This window comes from Eumetopias jubatus, unplaced genomic scaffold (genome assembly GCF_037043125.1).
Source record: "Eumetopias jubatus isolate StellerSeaLion01/CBP00866 unplaced genomic scaffold, mEumJub1_p1.0 scaffold_2, whole genome shotgun sequence".
NCBI classification, from domain to species: Eukaryota; Metazoa; Chordata; class Mammalia; order Carnivora; family Otariidae; genus Eumetopias; species Eumetopias jubatus.
The window spans coordinates 68,987,340-69,005,823 of NW_028274808.1; the positions used below are offsets into that span (position 1 = coordinate 68,987,340).

The 18,484-nt window shown below is 36.8% G+C and overlaps 1 protein-coding gene across 8 annotated transcripts in view; it reads right to left on the reverse strand.

Annotated features, from left to right (window-relative positions):
* Positions 1-17,979, reverse strand: part of RAPGEF2 (Rap guanine nucleotide exchange factor 2) — a 233,267-nt gene extending 215,288 nt beyond the window's left edge. For all 8 annotated transcript variants that reach the window (XM_028104357.2, XM_028104353.2, XM_028104358.2 and 5 more), the window contains exon 1: positions 17,833-17,979. In XM_028104357.2, coding sequence (XP_027960158.1) covers positions 17,833-17,901 — 69 coding nt within the window. In that variant the 5' untranslated portion in view covers positions 17,902-17,979. The remainder of the gene's footprint in view (positions 1-17,832) is intronic.
* Between the last annotated feature and the right edge of the window lie 505 nt (positions 17,980-18,484).

The following is an 18,484-nucleotide window of genomic DNA, read 5'->3' on the forward strand; positions in this document are numbered from 1 at the left end:
GTAATTGCAACGAAATTAACAGCTACTGAGGACAACCCCATAGCCCACTACAAGGAGGAATGATAAACTCATGCAACTTTGGATGGGCGATAGAGAAAAGTAAACAACTTAATAAAAAGTAAACAGTTGTATCTCTGAGTCCAATTTCAAGGTTTAGATAATATGCTTACAGTAATTTTAAATAAGATAATGTAGCAATAAAAATAATTCTTCACGGCAAATTAAATGGAAATTAGGGTATCTCCGAGTACAACACCAAGTTGCGTAACTGAGCAGAGCACCCAGCATGCACCAGGTACTGGGGCCTGATATATCCAATAGGCTTACAGAACTCAATGATTTCACTTTGTTTTGTCTTTTTCATAACGAAAGCCTAATTCAGGAAGAAAATTTTATTAGAACTTTTCACCTAACTCCAAATTTCTTGAAAAGCTGGAAAAAGGCTTCTAAAACACACACAGTTCCAAAAAGTTAGGAGGCTGGAAAACCCGAAGACAACAACCTAGACAAAAATATATCCTTCCTAGGAGTGAAACTGTATGACTCAGAAAAACCATATTGGGTGAACACTAACAGACAAACAAAATAAATAATACATATTATATCCAGTGTCTTTAAGATGTTTTGTAACCAGTTGTTAATAATACTATTATGGAATAAAGTTTCTTTTCTCCTTTCAGAGTTCAATTGTAAAGATCACAAAGAGCTACTTTATTAGAACGATTAAAAGTCCTACTCTTGGTCTGTCTATACATAGGAAGAAAAAATAAGAGATTGACAAAGTAGCTTTGTTTTTGCTCTTTTAAATAATAGTGAAACTAGGCTGGGGTGAGTCCACTCCTCCTCATTCCTCTGTGTAAAGATACATCTTCACAATAAAATGACTACAGGCTTGCAATTATAGAAGACGTACTAAATGCTTGAGCCCTAAAATCAGTAGGAAGTTCTCACTGAGTGCCCAAGAAACAACCTAGGAAAGAAAAACTTAATGTTTTTAATGCCACCAAAAAAAAAAAGATAAAATAATAAGAACCCATATTCTGTGCCCCTACCTCTCCTCAAACTCCTCTTTAGCTTTCCTGACAAATCAAATTTCCTCATTTATAGTCAATGGACTGTAAGATGTTATTCCTTTTTTGCTGTTGTTTTGATTCCAGTATAGTTAACAGTGTTAAATTAGTAAGACATTATTCTTAACATATTCTAAAAAAATAACATAATCTAATATAAAAGTCATATACTGTGCCCTTACACCATAACTGATCATTCAGAACAGTCACAAAAAAGAAAATAATACAGTCATTCATTCCAAGTAGTCCTGAGCCACTGCTGGTCCCTCTTCCATCCAAGTCTGTCTGTTTCATTTCAAACTGATACAGATCCATCTCCATGTAATTTCTTGTCCAGTCTAGTTGAAGTGTATGCCTTAAGCATGTCAAAAGCCTTAGCTGTCCTCCATGACCTTCACATTCATCTTAACACTACAAAATTATTTGTCTTCAAGCACGTTCTTGACTCACTGCCTGGATTCAAAAGGTTTCAATGATTCCCCACTGCATATCGAACAGACTAGAAATTCTTAACCTAGCACGATTAAATGTTTCAAGCCTGTAAGCAAACCAGAAGTCAGTGAAACACATTTTTTGTAACCACTAGGGAGGTCAGCAAGATATTCCTTAAGGAATATATGCAAAATATGAAGGAATTAACACTTCAGTATAACGAAAGAGAAATATGTAATTAAATGTTCCATCACAAAAGCAGAAAACAGCCTTGCTAAGAATTGGTGAGTAAACTTATCCCACAAGTAGCTAGCTTTCTAAACTCTCAGTTTGAATGGTTCCTGAGCTTTTACTGTTATTGTTGGTAAAATAAACAGCTAAAATAATTTATTTACAAAAGGGTTTAAGAAATAGAACACAAAGCTCGTGGATTAACAAAATTGAAAATCAGTGTTTTCATTTCCTGTGTTATTGAACACATCACCTTCATTCGCTAATAGTACAGCATTTATTTCTAAGGTAACAAATTTTGTTTTCTGTGGAACAAAAAAAAATTTTTCACCAAGTTATCATACAATAAATGAAAATATATGACATGTGCCAAGAAAACTAATTTACAATATGGGAGCCTACTCCTTAAAAAGTTCCTAAAGTTTTCATTTTATGAGTTGACTAGTAATAGACTATGGACTAGCAACTGTAACATTCATTAACTGTAATCCCTGAAGAGTTCAAGCAATTTACTGACATTTCCTAAAAATCACTGTACACATAAACAAATTCTGAGTTAGAAAAAAACTGAGTGAGAAAGAAAAATAATGGTCAGGTGACTTAATGTTCTACCAATTTGATACACATTTCCAGCCTATCTTCTTCATTCTGAAGTTTTCTAAACTGTAGAGCAGACCATTCAAGAAAGTTAATTATTTAAACGAATCTGCTCAGAACTACATTATAAACAACTCCAAAAGAACTCTGCATTATCCCTGAGAAAAATACACATTTCAATTTAAGGCATATAATTAGAAATAAAGAGATTTTTGCTGATTATATTGCTATATATTTTTTTAAGATTTTATTTATTTGACAGAAAGAAAGAGAGCACAAGCAGGGGTAATGGCAGGCAGAAGGAGAGGGAGAAGCAGATTCCCCGCCAAGCAGGGGAGCCACCCAGGCACCCTATACTGCTATATTTTTAATAGAAGCAGCCCCTCAAAATTATAAAATACACTCTTTTAGCAAAGTTTGGTCCACTCCTCACCTTATCAAATATTAAAAAGGAAATTTCCACTTCTCTGAGGTTTAACTGATAACAGTACTGAATAGTCACCCCACACCCACACTCTTCCAAAAGTATCTGCATTTTCACCTAGATGAAGGTCTAAGAGAAAGGGCAAACCTTTTCTGTGAAGAGCCAGACAATAAAAGGTTTTATGCTTTGCAGGCAACACTGTCTCTGTCAACTACTAAACTCAGCCTCAACAGCATGAAAGCAGCCAGAGACAATATGTAAAGAATGAGCATGGCTGTGTTCCAATAAAACTTTACCTACAAAAACAGGCTATAGGTTGAATTTGGTCCAAGGGCAATAGTTTGCTCACCCTGATGTAGACAATTAAATTTTCAAGTTTGCTGGCTCTGTCTCTGTTGACATGAAGAAATTCACTCAACTACTCTTGTTGTTTACTTCTTCTACTCAGGAGTCCAAACTAGATCAGGAATTTTCAGTATTTTTTTAGTGGTGAATCTTTTTCTAATAAAAATTAAGTGTGCAAGCTAGGCTAGATTTCCAGGCCTCCCAAAAGGTCCCCCGAGAAGCCTCCCAGGGCCCATCTACAGGTCTGCGGGACAATGATCAGCTGATCTCTAAGGTTCCACTCAATACCAAGAACCAATATTGACATGTTTTCTTCACTGTCACCTTAGGCATCATCAGAAGATGAGGGAAGCAATTCTGTGGATTAGGGGCCTTCCAGATACTCCAGAAATCACACTATCTCCTTCCATGAAGAAGAGCAGTTACATGTCAAAATTAAAAATAAAGAACTGGTGAAAAGTAGAAGACAATGAAGTGAAAGTTAAAACACTACCTATGTATTTAATTAATACATCTCTCGCTAAAAATTTATTAAAAAATTTACCTACAAGTTTTATTACAGCTTACTTTTTCTTAAAGTTTTATGTATCATCAGTAAGTTGAGTAAGATTTCAATGGAGTATATTTAATCTATTCTTGACATCACCCCTTGAGAAGTTAACAGATTTGCATGTAAATCATTCTACAATTGAAAAATAGTCTTATCTATTAAAATAGGGCAAGGCTAGGATCTCTACTTAGTAACAGTTCGTCAGCAAATTAGTTTTAGATACCAGAAACGAATTTAATTTTATAACTTAAGTCTGTCATTAATTTAAATTACTGTTCCTGATGACAGTCAAAAATCTCAAAGTAATAAAAAAATTTGCATAATAGGACAAAAATGTCACAGGAGCCCAGAGAAAGAATTTACACCCTGTGTTAAATGCCAGTGAAAACATCATGTAAATGACAATTTAAAATACTAGCACCAAAGTGATTAAACTCACAGGGAGGCAACTGCCTGATACTCAATAAAAATAATTTCGTTCCACAAAGGTACACGTTTCTATAAAATAGAAGGATTTATATGTTACAGAAACTGAACCAAAAATTACTACTCCTTTTCAGCTTTTATTCAACTTGCTATTAATATAGAAGTATATAATTACTTTTTCCCCTGTATCTCAAACTCTCAGGAAAGAAAGATCAAGTCATTAAAAATTTATTAGCTCAAATTCTGCACCAAAGGGCACACCAAGTCCTGAGCTTTAAAAATAGATAGTTAAGTCCCAGACCAGCAAGCTCTCTAGTTAAGTTGGTAGACACAGTGCAAGCTAATCCATTTTAAATGAAATGGGGGTCCTAACTTAAGACTACAATTTCAGGCATTTATTATACACTCACCCCACCCAAACAAGTAAAATAGTCTATGAAAACATAGACTATTTTTAAATGACAAATAGCCAGGACTCTTTCCAATAACATCTCTATCCATTAGTTTCTGATAGCAAATTGTTTAACTGACCTCACTACATGTAAGCACCATTTATCTATATAAATCTTGAATGCTACCATAAAAAGCTCATAACTAAACAGAACAATTGCTCTAAGGCAGGACACAGTGCATACTTAAAGTTTTAGTATCAAAGCTAGTTTTGTGTAACATTCATTATCAAACCATTTTCATTAAAGACATAAGTTTATGTTATAAGTATGGATCCAACAAAGTACAGAAAACTAAACAGCTATCTTTTACAAATGTTTTATATACAAATGTATATGTATTTATAAAGTGATGATTCAACTTCTAGGAGGAATAATAACTGCAACCTTAAAGTCACAGAAACACGACAAAGTATTTACTACATGTAGTAATATAAGAGCACAGAAATGGAGCACTTTAAAAAATGAAATAAAATTTCTGAAATTTTAAAAATAGAGTAAATTTAAAGCAAAAGTAACAAGTTAAGAAATATAAGCCTACATTTAACTTTATATCAATATGTATATCAATAGTTACCACTTAGAAATAATTATATTAAAAGTTACATTGATAATAAATATAAATTTTTATATATTTATATTTACATATAATGCTCAGCCACTAGTATTTTTTTTTTTAAAGATTTTATTTATTTATTTGAGCGAGAGAGAATGAGAGATAGAGAGCACGAGAGGGAAGAGGGTCAGACGGAGAAGAAGACTCCCCGCCGAGCAGGGAGCCCGATGTGGGACTCGATCCCGGGACTCCAGGATCATGACCTGAGCCGAAGGCAGTCGCTTAACCAACTGAGCCACCCAGGTGCCCCAGCCACTAGTATTTTTATCTCTATTTTCAGATAAGAGATTGCAGTTCAGGAAATTAATAACCATACACCTAATAAGTGAGCCAAGAAATTAAATATACCTGTATGACTCAACTGTAGCTATAATGATGTAGCTGTATATTCCAGTACGATTTTCAAAGAGGGCTCCTGAGAATCACTGCATCAACTTACAATTATCCGTTTCCTATGCAAAGTAAGTTGGATAAATACTGTCAGCTCACAGCACTCATTCATCTTAATCTCTTTCCTGCGTTTCTGTAATATGGAGGTTTAAAAGCAAAATACTCGAATTTCCAGCTTCCTTTGCCACCAGTAGTCACTTGACATAGCTCTGGCCAAGGACAAGTACCAGGAAAGGGCTGTCCTTCAAAACAAAAGCACTCTTACCAAGAAAACATTCTCCCTTCTCTCCTGGTTGGTGTACAGCTGTCATCTTGGGACTTTGAAAACTAAAATTACTTGCTAAGTAGGAGACTGAGCCAGTTTCCTTAATGACACCTTTGAGCATCTGCACCAATCTTACACCACCTACCCTTAGATTTCTTATTGTGTGAGGAAAATAAGCCCATGGCTAAGCCTATGTGTATAGTTTTTGGTAACCTGTAGACTAATGCAATCCTAACACAATTTATGCTATGAATCAAGCCTATGAAATTGACTCATGTTATAAATCACTTTGGTGAATTAGCCATAAGGCATACTAATGATGAAAAATTATCTAAGGGGAAAAAGATCAGATAGTAAATGAATACCAATTATTGAAAAATAATATTAATAATAAACATGAAAATATTAAACTACTATTATTCTTAGCTATTCATTAAATTATTTATGCCAGAGACTGTTACAGAACTTTAATATACATGAACACATTTAATCTCAACGATATGAGGTAATATTACCATACACAGCCACTGTAAAATTTTCATCAATCCTTGACAAAAACAGTAATATAATAAAACAAAGCTAACTTTACTTATTCTGAGGTTTTCTATTTTTACATTAAAATGTCCTTTCTTTCATGAAATGGGAATAGTGGAGAACGAGCTTATATTCATCTTAACATAGTTAGCAAAATGAGTGACAAATCAATGTCAGTGCCCCAGTGTTTTATGAAATTTTACTAGTCCACGAAATCCAAAGGCCTGAAACCCACTGAAGTTAAATAACCTGCCCAGGACAAAAGAGCAGTTTGTTTGTCACCCAAGTCCAAGATCATACATAACGACTAGGTTACATAAAGAAAATACACTAAATGAAGTCAAAACAACTATTCTGTGAACACAATTAAAGATATAAATGTATAACTACGAAGGAAAATAGCCAGCCCAGAATATATGAAGTGGGAACAAGGACTTCTAAAGTGAAATGACTTTATCACATTACCTCCCACAGTTTTCTCTGTGTAATGTAGATTTTAAACCATACCAAAGAAAATGGACTCAAGATAGGAATTCCCACTCATCCTAATCACTAAGTTTGGAGATTCACATTGGGAAGAACTTTTGGGTCTCTTCCTACATTGTCTGCCTCTAAAAGAAGTTTGTGGGTTCCCAAATAGAAGTAGGAGCAGGTATGCAGATAAAATTTGCCCCCTGAAGTTTGCTCCTCCATTTTTTCCAGTTCTACAAAAGTAGGAGGATCAAACATGAAAGAAGATTAGAAACAAAACTGAAATGCAGTCAAATTCTTACATCAATTCTTGGCATTTTATGCTACTGCATTTCATTATTTTAAACTCTTAACTTTTTAAAACTCATCTCTAATTGGGAATATATCAATTTGATCAGTTTCTTAATATTATAAATAATGGTTTATGTCTTTATAATTGAAAATAGTAAATACTTTCAGACTTAAGTTTATTTGTAGTTTTCTCAAATGTTAGGTCCCATATTTTTAATCCAATCTTCCAGTGCAAATTTGTTTTAGAAGAAAAAAATATATACAAATACAGCATGCATTCTCCAGTATTTACCATAAATAGAGGAAAAGTAGATGGCTAATGGAGGGAAGGGGGCTGGGAAAATGGATGGATGGTGGAGTTTGGCTTTATAATTGAAATACAAAGGTGTACATACGAAGGAAAAAAAATACTGGTAAAGATATTTCTGCTTTGAGCTGATTTTATTTTTTTTAAGATTTTATTTATTTGAGAGAGAGAAAGAGAGCACGAGCAAGGGAAAGGAGCAGAGGGAAAGGGAGAAGCAGGGTCCCTTAGCGCTAAGCAGGGAGGCAGATGAGGGGCGCTCAATCCCAGGACCCTGAGATCATGACCTGAGCCTAAGGCAAATGCTTAACCACTTACCTGACTGAGCCACCCCAGCACCCTGCTTTGAACTGATTTTAAAAGAAATTCTTTTTTTTTATTATTCTAATTAAAAAACAGTCCTAGAAAATGTATTGACCACACTCAGTTTACATATTATCACATCTGTAGTGGTAATAGTGCCTCTGACCAAACTTCTTATACACACCCTTGCCTTTTCCTTCCACCCACCCCCCTCACTCCCACGAAAAGTAATAATTTAAATAATTTTTTAAGTTCATAGGAAAGCAGGGAGGGGAGAATCTACACCTTTATTTTAACCTAGACTGACTTCCTTAAGCTACTACCACACTTTCTTTTCTATTGTGATTAATGTACATGGAATATTTTATTTCCTACACATTTTTTCTTATACCAAATACACTAATCAACTAAAATTCAGGACTGTGAAACATTCAAAACTGATAAAATACACTGCATCTTGTGAATGTCTACGAAATTCAGACAGGAATAAAAATGAATAGTTAAAAACTTATTTTAGCTCTTCATGTCCACTTATCTATTAGTCAGTGTGCATGTTTTAAATTTCTTCCAACTAATATATTACTTGGAACATGTCATTAATGATCCAATGCATACAAGACATTTAGCTAGAAAAGGAACAGGCTCTTCAGTAAGATTAAATCATTAATCAGGAAAAAGATTATTTTTCAAAATATCTTAATTTGTGGCCCCTTATCAAAGTCACAATAAAACTCCAAAAGCTATGCCTTTTTTTTTACTTTCAATTTTGAAATAACTTTAGAATAAGAAAGTTATACAAAAATAGTTCATAGATCCTATATACTCACCTAGCTTCCCATAATTTAACAAATAAAATAACCACAGTAAAATTATCTAACTGCTCAAATTTCACCAATTGTTCTACGTTATTAACTTTTCTTTTCCTGGTCCAGGATCTAATCCAGAATGTCACATCTCATTTGTTTATCACATTTCCTTAAGTCTCAATCTGTAACAATTCTTCAGCATGTCATCCTTTCAGAAACTGGACACTTTTGAGTACAGTTATTTTGTAGAATTTCCTAAAATTTGAGTTTGTCTAGTATTTTCTGACATTAAGGGTCAAGTATTTTTAGTAAGAATACTACCACAGATGTGCCCTTCTCAATGCAGCATGATGCTGATATGTCTTCTCGCTGGTGTTAAAAAGAAACAACAGGTGCAAAGTGGAGTCACTTGTGCTAAACCCATGTAACCAAACCGAGGCTTCATTATTAACCTAATGGCAGTTTCAACCTTCTCCAGGAATTTAGTGGTAACTGGTCCACACCAATGAGGTAGTTTGCCACACAGACCCTTTCCATCCCCCAAAGAAAGATGAAGTAATCTGCTCTTTCATTATCCTTCTCCCTTCAGCCTTCCATTTTCTAGAACTTCTGCGAGTTCCTTCGTGTTTGCTAGATGGGATGCTACCTGATTCATGAATCATCCAATAAAGCCAATTATGTCTGCAAATTTATTCAGCTGAATTGTGTTATTTGACAGTAGTGATATAACTTTGATTCACCTGGTTCATTTGGTGTCTACCAGTTTTCCTCACTATAAAGGCATTGATTTTCCCTTCATAATTAATCAATCTTGGGGAGATATTTTGAGACTATGCAAATATTCTGATGGTATCTGACATAGAGTTTTTAAGATTTAATTTATTTGACAGAGAGAGAGCATGCATGCACATGAGTGGTGAGAGGGGCAAAGGGAGAGAATTTCAAGCAGACTTCCCCGAGTGTGGAGCCCAATCCAGGGCTTGATCTCACAATCTTGAGATCATGACCTGAGCCAAAACCAAGAGTCGGACCTTTGACTGAGCCACCCAGGTGCCCCTTTGTATATGTTTTTCATTTTTCACCCACTAATTTTGACATTAACTGTGTATTCTTGCTTACAGCAATTATTGCTGCAATTTTCTATTTCCATCATTCTCAATTTTTTATAAAAGTTTTTTTTTTTTTTTTTTTGCATGCACATGGTGGGGAGGGAGAGAGAATGAGAAGGGGTAGGGGCAGAGGGAGAGGTAGAAACAGACGCCCTACTGGGCAGGGAGCCTGATGTGGGACTCAGTCCCAGGACCCTGGGATCATGACCTGAGCTGAAGGCAGACATTTAACCTATTGAGCCACCCAGGCACCCCCTTCTAAATTTTTTTTAAATTGGAATTCTACAGTAATAAAGAGCTGTCTCTTCTTCCCCCATTTACCTATGTATTCAATTATTTACTTATATTGGTATGAGCTAATGGATATTTTTTTCCCCTAAAAGTTTATAACTCATTTTTATTTTGTTCAAACTGTCCCTGATTTGACCATTGGGACTCCTTTATAAAGATATTCATTAGACTTTCTTTTGAATTGTAAAAATGTCACTTCAGTTAGGGAAGATCAAGTTATTCTTTTAAATAAGGGATCACTGATAGGCTAAAGCTAGCTTTACCACTTCCATTATGACCAAAAAAATATCTTTTTTATGGAAAGAAAACTATATATATTGAAATATCCCAAATGTGCTGTATTATCATAACTCTTGCTCATCCATGACCTTATAATCTTTGGTCATTATTTTATATATATCACAGAATTTTCGCACCATTGTCACTATTTAAATCCACTTTACCTGGCACTCCCCAATCCCCAGATATTGCCGGTGTTTCAGGAAAACAGCCCAAACCACTCAGTGACAATAGTAGAAATTCATTTTAGCCAAAAGGTAAAAAGTTTTAATTTTGCTGAGTGGGGGTGGGGAAAAAAGTCAATCCCAAAAGTCAAATATTGTATGATTCCATCTATGTAACACTTTTGAAATGACAAAATTATACCAATGGAGAACAGACTAGTCCATGCCAGAGGTAGGGTCAGGGAATGATTATGTCTACAAATAAGGGCAACAAGAGGAATTCTTATGGTGACGGGATTGTTCTGCATCTTGACTGTATGAATGCCAACATCCTGATTGCAATATTTTAGTCTCACAAAACATTGTTAATGGGGAAAACTAGGTAAAGTTTCCAGAGGACCTCTGCATTATTTCTTACAACTACATGTGAATCTACAATTATCTCAAACTAAAAAGTTTATTGAAATAAAAAAATGATAATGAGTTTTGACAAGAGTGAATACTCAAGAGAAATTAGATTACCATCATTGTGCCTCACCCCTTTAGATCTACTGATTGCTAGGTAGCTTCTCAGAAAGTTACTATCAGGCCTCTTTGGAATAACCAGCTAATGACTAATTCTTCTTTAGGGTCTCTTAGTAGCTTTTATGTTGGGTAGGAACAAATACCAAGAGCTAGAGAACAGGAAGATGCTAAGGGCCAATATTAAGGTGAGTGTTGGTTTGTCAACTTAACTACCAACAGTTAGCAGGATCAAAATATACATTTTTATTTCATTTAACTCATATTAAATATTTGAAAAATCCTAAACATCCACAATTTATGAATTTCAACTTTTAAGAGTTGAACAGCAAGAAAAAAGAGGGTTTAGTTCCAATGACAAAGTTCCCCTTCAACTCACTAACACCAACTCCTCTAAAACACTTTTTATGCATAAGGATGTGAAAGCACAGAAATGGTGGACCCAAGAGAATTTAAAATGCAAGGACTAAACTTTCCACTCCATAAAAACCCCACCATAACCACACTAAAGGTAAATTCTTTCACAGATTGAAGAAGAAAAGGAAACACCTGAGTACAGCAAGAAACACTTAGGGTAAATAGTTCAGTAAGTAGTGGGGTTAATTAGCATGTGAGACCAGAGATGTTTTTTTTTCCTGAAAAGATAAAAATCCTAACATAAATAAAGTAGCAATCAGCTTGTTTTTCTTCCTACAAAGGCTGATATTATAGTTACTGAACATATTTTGACTAACTATACATAGTCAATCTCTGACAAAGCTACAAAAGAGCAATAATATGTACTACAATTGCTTTTCCTTCCTAACTTATCAACATTAACTAAATGGGACAGGGGAATATACATCCCAAGTGTTCTCAAACACTCACTATAATCATTACATTGTGCCATCATAAATCACTTGTGAGTTTTTATATAAATAAATCCATTTGTCCTCCTTAAATTCAGATATTCCTCAACTCTTCCAAAGGGCAGAATGCTTAAAAATCACATTACAGGGATGCCTGGGCGGCTCAGTCGGTTAAGCATCATCTGCCTTTGGCTCAGGTCATGATCCCAGGGTCCTGGGTTTGAGCCCTGTGTTGGGCTCGTTGCTCAGCAGGAAGTCTGCTTCTCTGCCTGCAGCTCCCCCTGCTTGTGCGCTCATAAATAAATAAATAAATAAATAAATAAATAAATAAATAAATAAATAAATAAAATCTTTTAAAAGGGGGGGGGGCAACCCTCTCAGGCCCCTTCCCTCCTCAGGAGCTTTGTACTATCACTTTCTTATCACTCAATAAACCTTGCTTTGCTCCCCACTAAAAAAAAACAAAAACAAAAAACAAAAAACCACAGCATTACAAATTAAGAAATAAAATATTTGGCATAATGATATGATAAATCAGATATTTCATACTAGATTCCAAAATGTAGACGTAGAAGATACCACAGTTTAAGGAAAAAATAGTATAAGATAAAAATATTTTAATAAAAAATATATTCAAAAACTTAGAAGTTTTTCCCATGAACTAGGAAATGTCCATCATAATCACTTGCCATGATCAGACTGTAACTGGCATAATGTGCACATAGTTTGATACAATGAGTAGCTGATATAAATGTGCACACATTCAGTCAGCCTGTCCAATAAATTCTACTACTGCAATAATTCTAGTCCCTCTCCACTGTGTCACTCAGGCTGCCAACCATCTCAAGCCTGAAGAACAGACATCAGTCTTTAACAGATTTCTTGGTCTCCTCTTACTCTCCTTCAAACCACAACCTTCTCTACTCCAGTGGAATCACTTCTCATCCCCTACTCACTTCCTTGGCTCCAAGCACACGGAATGAAGGTTTACACCTATTTTCTTACAACTATGTGTGCTACTTCTGGAATATCCTGCATTTGCCCTACTCCACTGGTGGGTAACTTCCTACTCCCCTGAGACTCAATACATGATTGTCTAAGTGTTGGCATAGGATATCTCAACTAGGAAGTCCACAGCCTCAACGGCTGCTATAGCAATTAATGAATCACATCCTACTTAAAGGATACAATACATCGGTGAGTTACTGGAGGGTCAGAGGTCTCATTTCATCTTTGAATTCCCAAGGCCTGATAAAAAGTATTTCATTAAAATGTGCTACAATAAAAACTACTATTAGACACTGCACTAAATAGTAAATGTACTTTCTTTCACTTAATCCCAGAACAACCTCAGGAAGCTATTATGCTCATTTTACAGATAAGAAAACTATCTCGTGCCAAAAATGAGGTGAGGAGAGGGAATGGCCCATAAAATTTAGATATCAAAGAACTATCAGCACATTTCCCTATCTCTTTAGCCTAGATCAAAGTTACTTCAGGTAATTACAAGTCTTCTTCACTAAAAAAAAAAAAAAAAAGTAAGTTTTCAAATGAGTCAAGCAGCAGTATGTATCTTTAAAGGGTTATTTTATCTTTACCTCAGATAGTTAATTTATAACTGAAGTAATAACCCACTGTCACTTTACATGACTTGAATTTCAAATATCAGCAAAGGCAGACCTACCATTATCGTTTAATTGCCCCCAAAATCCACTTGGATAAAGTTGTTTTCAGGCCCACAGCAAAATTAAAAACCAAAAAACAAACAGTGAGTTTTCTTATGAATCAAGGAATCTTTGATCTCGAGAAATAGCTTTACAATGACAGTATATCCTCCCTTTCTTATTAAAGGGTAAGACCATTAATAAAATGATAGTGATCGAAGGTTATAGTTTATTTTGTTATTTTACATCCTTTCTTGAAAGGAAAAAAATGAAACAAGTTGGCAACCGAGTAGTCCACTTCCTTTTCTTAGTTTTATTTTGTTATTATTTTTTTGTAACTGTTCTGTTTAAAGGCCAGGGCCTGGGAAGAACTGCATTAAACCAGTCCACATATAGCACTGCAGTTGGATAGATTCATTTTGAAACTCAGCCAATATATGCAAAGCTAATTATGGAACTGTTAATTACTAAATGTTTAAAAGATTATGTTAAGACAACTAAGTTTCTACCAATATCACAAAAAAATGTTAATTTTTACCATAAAGTTCAAAGTCACATGCTCATACAGTTTGAAATTAGTATTTCAGTTATAAATATGTATATGTTTTAACCTATAAATTCAAATATCATTATGAAAGGTAAATAAGTGATTGTTGCCGAACAGGAATTACTCAGTGAAATATGATTTTCTAAACCGCACAAAAATCATTCAGTTCTATTTTTTGAACAAAAACTACTTCAGAACCAAATATTTATTACTAGAGCCCCCAAATTTTCTAAAATATAATCAAAGTATGAGTTGTCAAATGAAAATATGAAACTGCTCATAAACAATAAAAAGAAATTCAAATGGAAAATGTAACTGTAATAAACACAATTCTTCCACTAGATTTTAAAGTTAAGTATTTACCAGAGATACTCTTTTGTGCAGATTCTCATAATTTAAAGTTCTCTAGGAAAATGGTATTTTTTCAGCCCTCTCATTATGACTAAATGACTTTGCAAAGAATGAAGTCTTACACTGTTTTGGGCCCTCAGCTGACAAATTCATGAGTTAACAACTAAATCGAAAGGTTCAAGAGCCAAAAAAATTTTCAGTAGTAAAGGACAAAGTAATACTATTTAACTAGGAAGAAATGAGATGGAGCTGTTTTACACATACCATTTTTAAAAATAACTTGTAACTGGCTAAAAACACATTAAATAAGATCTTGAAAGAAAACTCAGCAATAGATGCTTCACCTGAAAAACTAAAAACATGCATTTAAACACCCTACAGAAGCAGCTACAAAGGGTCTGAACTCAACAAGTTAATAAAATGGTTTAGAAAAAGCATTTTATTGTTTAAAGCCTTGGGGGATAAAGCTGTTTGTAATTTATTTACATCTTTTACTTGACTAAATTGCTTTGGTGACCAAGCTTCTCATTTAAATGATTAAAGCATAAACCCAAATAGTTTAATAAAGCAATTACTTAAGAGTCCTGTTTTTCAACATAGGTGCACTGAAAAATATCAATAGAACATTTAGTGTTCATTATTTTCAAGGGGTTTGTTATTTAGAATACAGTGCCCCATTGACTAAAACTTAGCCAGGTTTCCAGACACATAATGTGGGACACACATTGGATCAAAGATTTTTTTCATCCTTTCAGAATATCAGGTGAAAGAGTGACAGCCTCTTAAATCTAGGTATGCATGATTAGGCTAAAAATTCAGGTGACTTTTTTTTAATTTCTCCTTACCATTCTGCCTCTCTAATGACATGGCTAAATAAAATAGATTCCCATTTTCCAGGTGTGCTTGAAAGCTCCCTATTTGCAGTCTCCATGTTTACACTGGGACTCTTCCCACCCTCAAATTCTCCTCTAGCTAACCTCTTAGGTTACACTAGCAACATCACTATTAACTTCTAGGCAATTGATTGACCTAAATACAAAACTATGTCTTCACAGAGTTTGAGAGAAACTGGGATGGTAGGGATTAAAAAAAAGAAAACCTGAACTTAACAAAAAATTATATATTTCCTCTATTCTTTTAAAGCATTCCTTTTGCCTGTAATGAGAATCATATGAACTCCTTTAAGGAGTCTATCCTGAAAAACAGAAGGAAGCATGACAGCAAAACTTTCCTAATTCATATCCTTCTGTTTGTGATATCAAGTTTATTTAATACATTTGCTTTCCTCACACTACAAAATTCTCTCTAACATTGACAAAAGATGGTACAGAAAAACTTTCAGCACTCAATATAGTGAGTGCTTACATTACAAAGCACTCAATATAAAAAGCACCTTCTACCAAAACTTTTTTTTTTTACTCTCCAGTACATTTCAAACTTTTAGAAGATTGTTTTTAACCAGCCAGGTAAGGTTGGGAAAACATTCACATTTCAAGCTACTTTCTCCTGAAAACAACAATAAGGAAACATGGGGTTTGCATTAGTAATAACCAAATGAGTATCAAAATTAATAGGGCTGACACTTAATGTTCAAAATGTTTGGTAGCTTTCTCTATGTTTACTTTTCCAATGAAGGTTTGGTCGGGGGGGGGGAAATGTGCTGCTTTCAGATTATCAACGAAGCTTTCACGTTGTGGTGTTAGTAGTAACCGACCCACTTCTGAATCTGGCCAAGTTCTATGCAAGGTCAGTTTTTTCTCTATTCTCTACAACTGGCAGGAGAAGAGGAAAGTTTAACAGTTCATTTATTTGGCACAATCCACACACTTTCACAGTGGAGGTTTTGTCTCTTCCAGTCTTGTTTGTTGACCCCACCCCCCAACTGATAGTAGGTTTCAAGTCATTGCTGTTCTAATTAACCGAAGGCACAGCTTCCCCCCACCCCCGCTTTAATTTCCACTAAAGGCCTATGACATCATTTTCTAATCAGCCTTGCTAGGTTCTAATATTCTCAACTTGTGTGATTTCATTTGGTACTTCAAACACTGAAAGGAACTGAAATATTTCACTGAAATTTGCTTTTCTATCACACTACCACGGAGAACGAGCATTTTCGGATGCATTAGACTGATTCAATTTACAATTTTAAAACAAACAGTAGAGGAGGAAGGCACATGGGAGGTAGTGCAATGCCCAGGGACAAGATCAAAGCAGAATACTGCTTGGTTTTGATAAAATAATCCTACAGAATTGAAACTTTCTGGAAATATAGTGAAATGAATATTCTTGTAAAATTATCACACATCTTCCATTCTTTTGGTAAATATGTGCAACCTATGATCCCCCAGATGTGATGGCTCCATCAGGAAAAATGAAGAATCAGAAACAGTACCAGGTGCCCTTCTTGGGCCTTGTCCAAAGGCAGCCAGTGAAATATTCTATTTTATTCTGTTCTCCCTACATTAAATAATAATAATCAACATCAGAGAAGGAGAGCATTTGGGTTTGAACAGATGGCATCCAACACCTAACAAGCGAAGCAACTCTTTCAAGCATTAGATCCTAAATGTCTGATGGTCCCAAGGATCAGGGCTTGTCTTAAGAGGGTTGGCAGCAGGATCCCCTGTATGTAGTCACCATCCCAATGCTTAGGAATATGCGTCATTAACCACTCAGCAACTAAAAGCAAAAAAAAAAAAAAAAAAAAATCAAAGCACCACATTTTTATACAATTTCCCCCTCTCTAGTCCAACTTGAGACGACCAAATCCAACACCATCCGCAATCGCTCCACTTAAAGTAAGAGGACAAATAAGCCTAAAGGTAAACGAATGCATATAAAGGTTAACAAACTTATCTAATTTTGACAAGGTTGTGCAACACCAGAAGAATCCGCAGGGTGCCCTTTCCGTGGATGTATTTGAATATGCTCTGCAGTTATGCCTGCAATTTAAACTCAAAGCACCAACCTAGCTAATCAACTTTTCTTCCCCTGCACTGGAAAGCTGCATCCCTTTTTCAAAGAAGCAAAATAGTAAATATACAAACATCTCAATATTTTACTTTAGAAGGTCAAGACGGATTTGTCTTTAGCAGAGCCATACAAGTTTCTTTCCTATACCTTTTCAAACACCACGGAACTCTGAAGGTAGAAGGGGCCACATGCATGGGAAGGAAAGGGGCCCTGGAGCTAGGGTGGCAGGAGTAGCTGGTCATGGGGAGGTGAGTCCCCCCTCACCCCCGAGATTCAGAAGCTCCAGGATACAACTGGGAAGAGGGGAACCTAATTAGAGAATTCTCTCCTGCGCGGGGCAAACGAAGGAGGAAGGTCAGTAATGGGGAGGGCAGCGAAAAGGAGAATATCGAGGAGAGGGAAAATATAAACCCAGGACGACCAGGGGAAAAGATTCGGAGATGGGATGCCATTGAAAAGTTGGGGGTCCTGATGGGAGAAGTGGGGTGCGCGGGGACAACTGTGTCAGGAAGGGGCGACGGGGACAGGAAAGGGCGCAGCCGGCGAAGCATAAATCCAGCCAAGTCCCGGCGGATCTCACCTGGGGGGTCCTCTCGGCGGGGTTCTTCATCACCGCTTGGCGGAAGCTGTTATCCACGTAGGACGCCATCTCCCCCAGTGGGCCCGGCCGGGGCTGCTCCGCACCCTCGTCGGCCTCCTCCCGGCCCAGCGCAGCAGCTGCCTCCGCCCTGCGCGCTCCGCCTTCCTGCCCGCCCGCCCGCCTGAGGCTAATAAGCCAAACCGCGGCGGCGGCGGGGCCTACGGGGGGGCGGCTCCGCTGGGCCCAGCGGCCCAGAGCGCGGGACAGGCGCGCAGGAGAGCCGGCAGGAGAGCGAGGCCGCGCGAAGGGGGCGGGGGGCGCGCAGCTCCAGAGACCCGCGGCCCGGAGGGTCCCTGCGGGCGCTTGGCGGCCGGGAACTCCCCTTCCTCCTCTTCTTCCTCGCCGCTCGGCCGGGAGAGGCTTCCTGGCGCGCCCGGCTCCCTCCGGGCCTGGCTCGGCACGCCTCCCCCGGCTCCACTCGGGGGACAGTGGCGTCTCCTCCTGGCCCCGGCGGGCCTGAGTTATTTTTAGGGAGGTACGAGCTACAGTAAGGAAGGGAAAGGCTTGCAGGCAGAGGGGGCCTCCTCTCCCCTCTCGCGCGGAGGGTCGCCCCCTCCTCTCAAGGGCTCGCGCCGCCGCCCGGGAGTCTCCG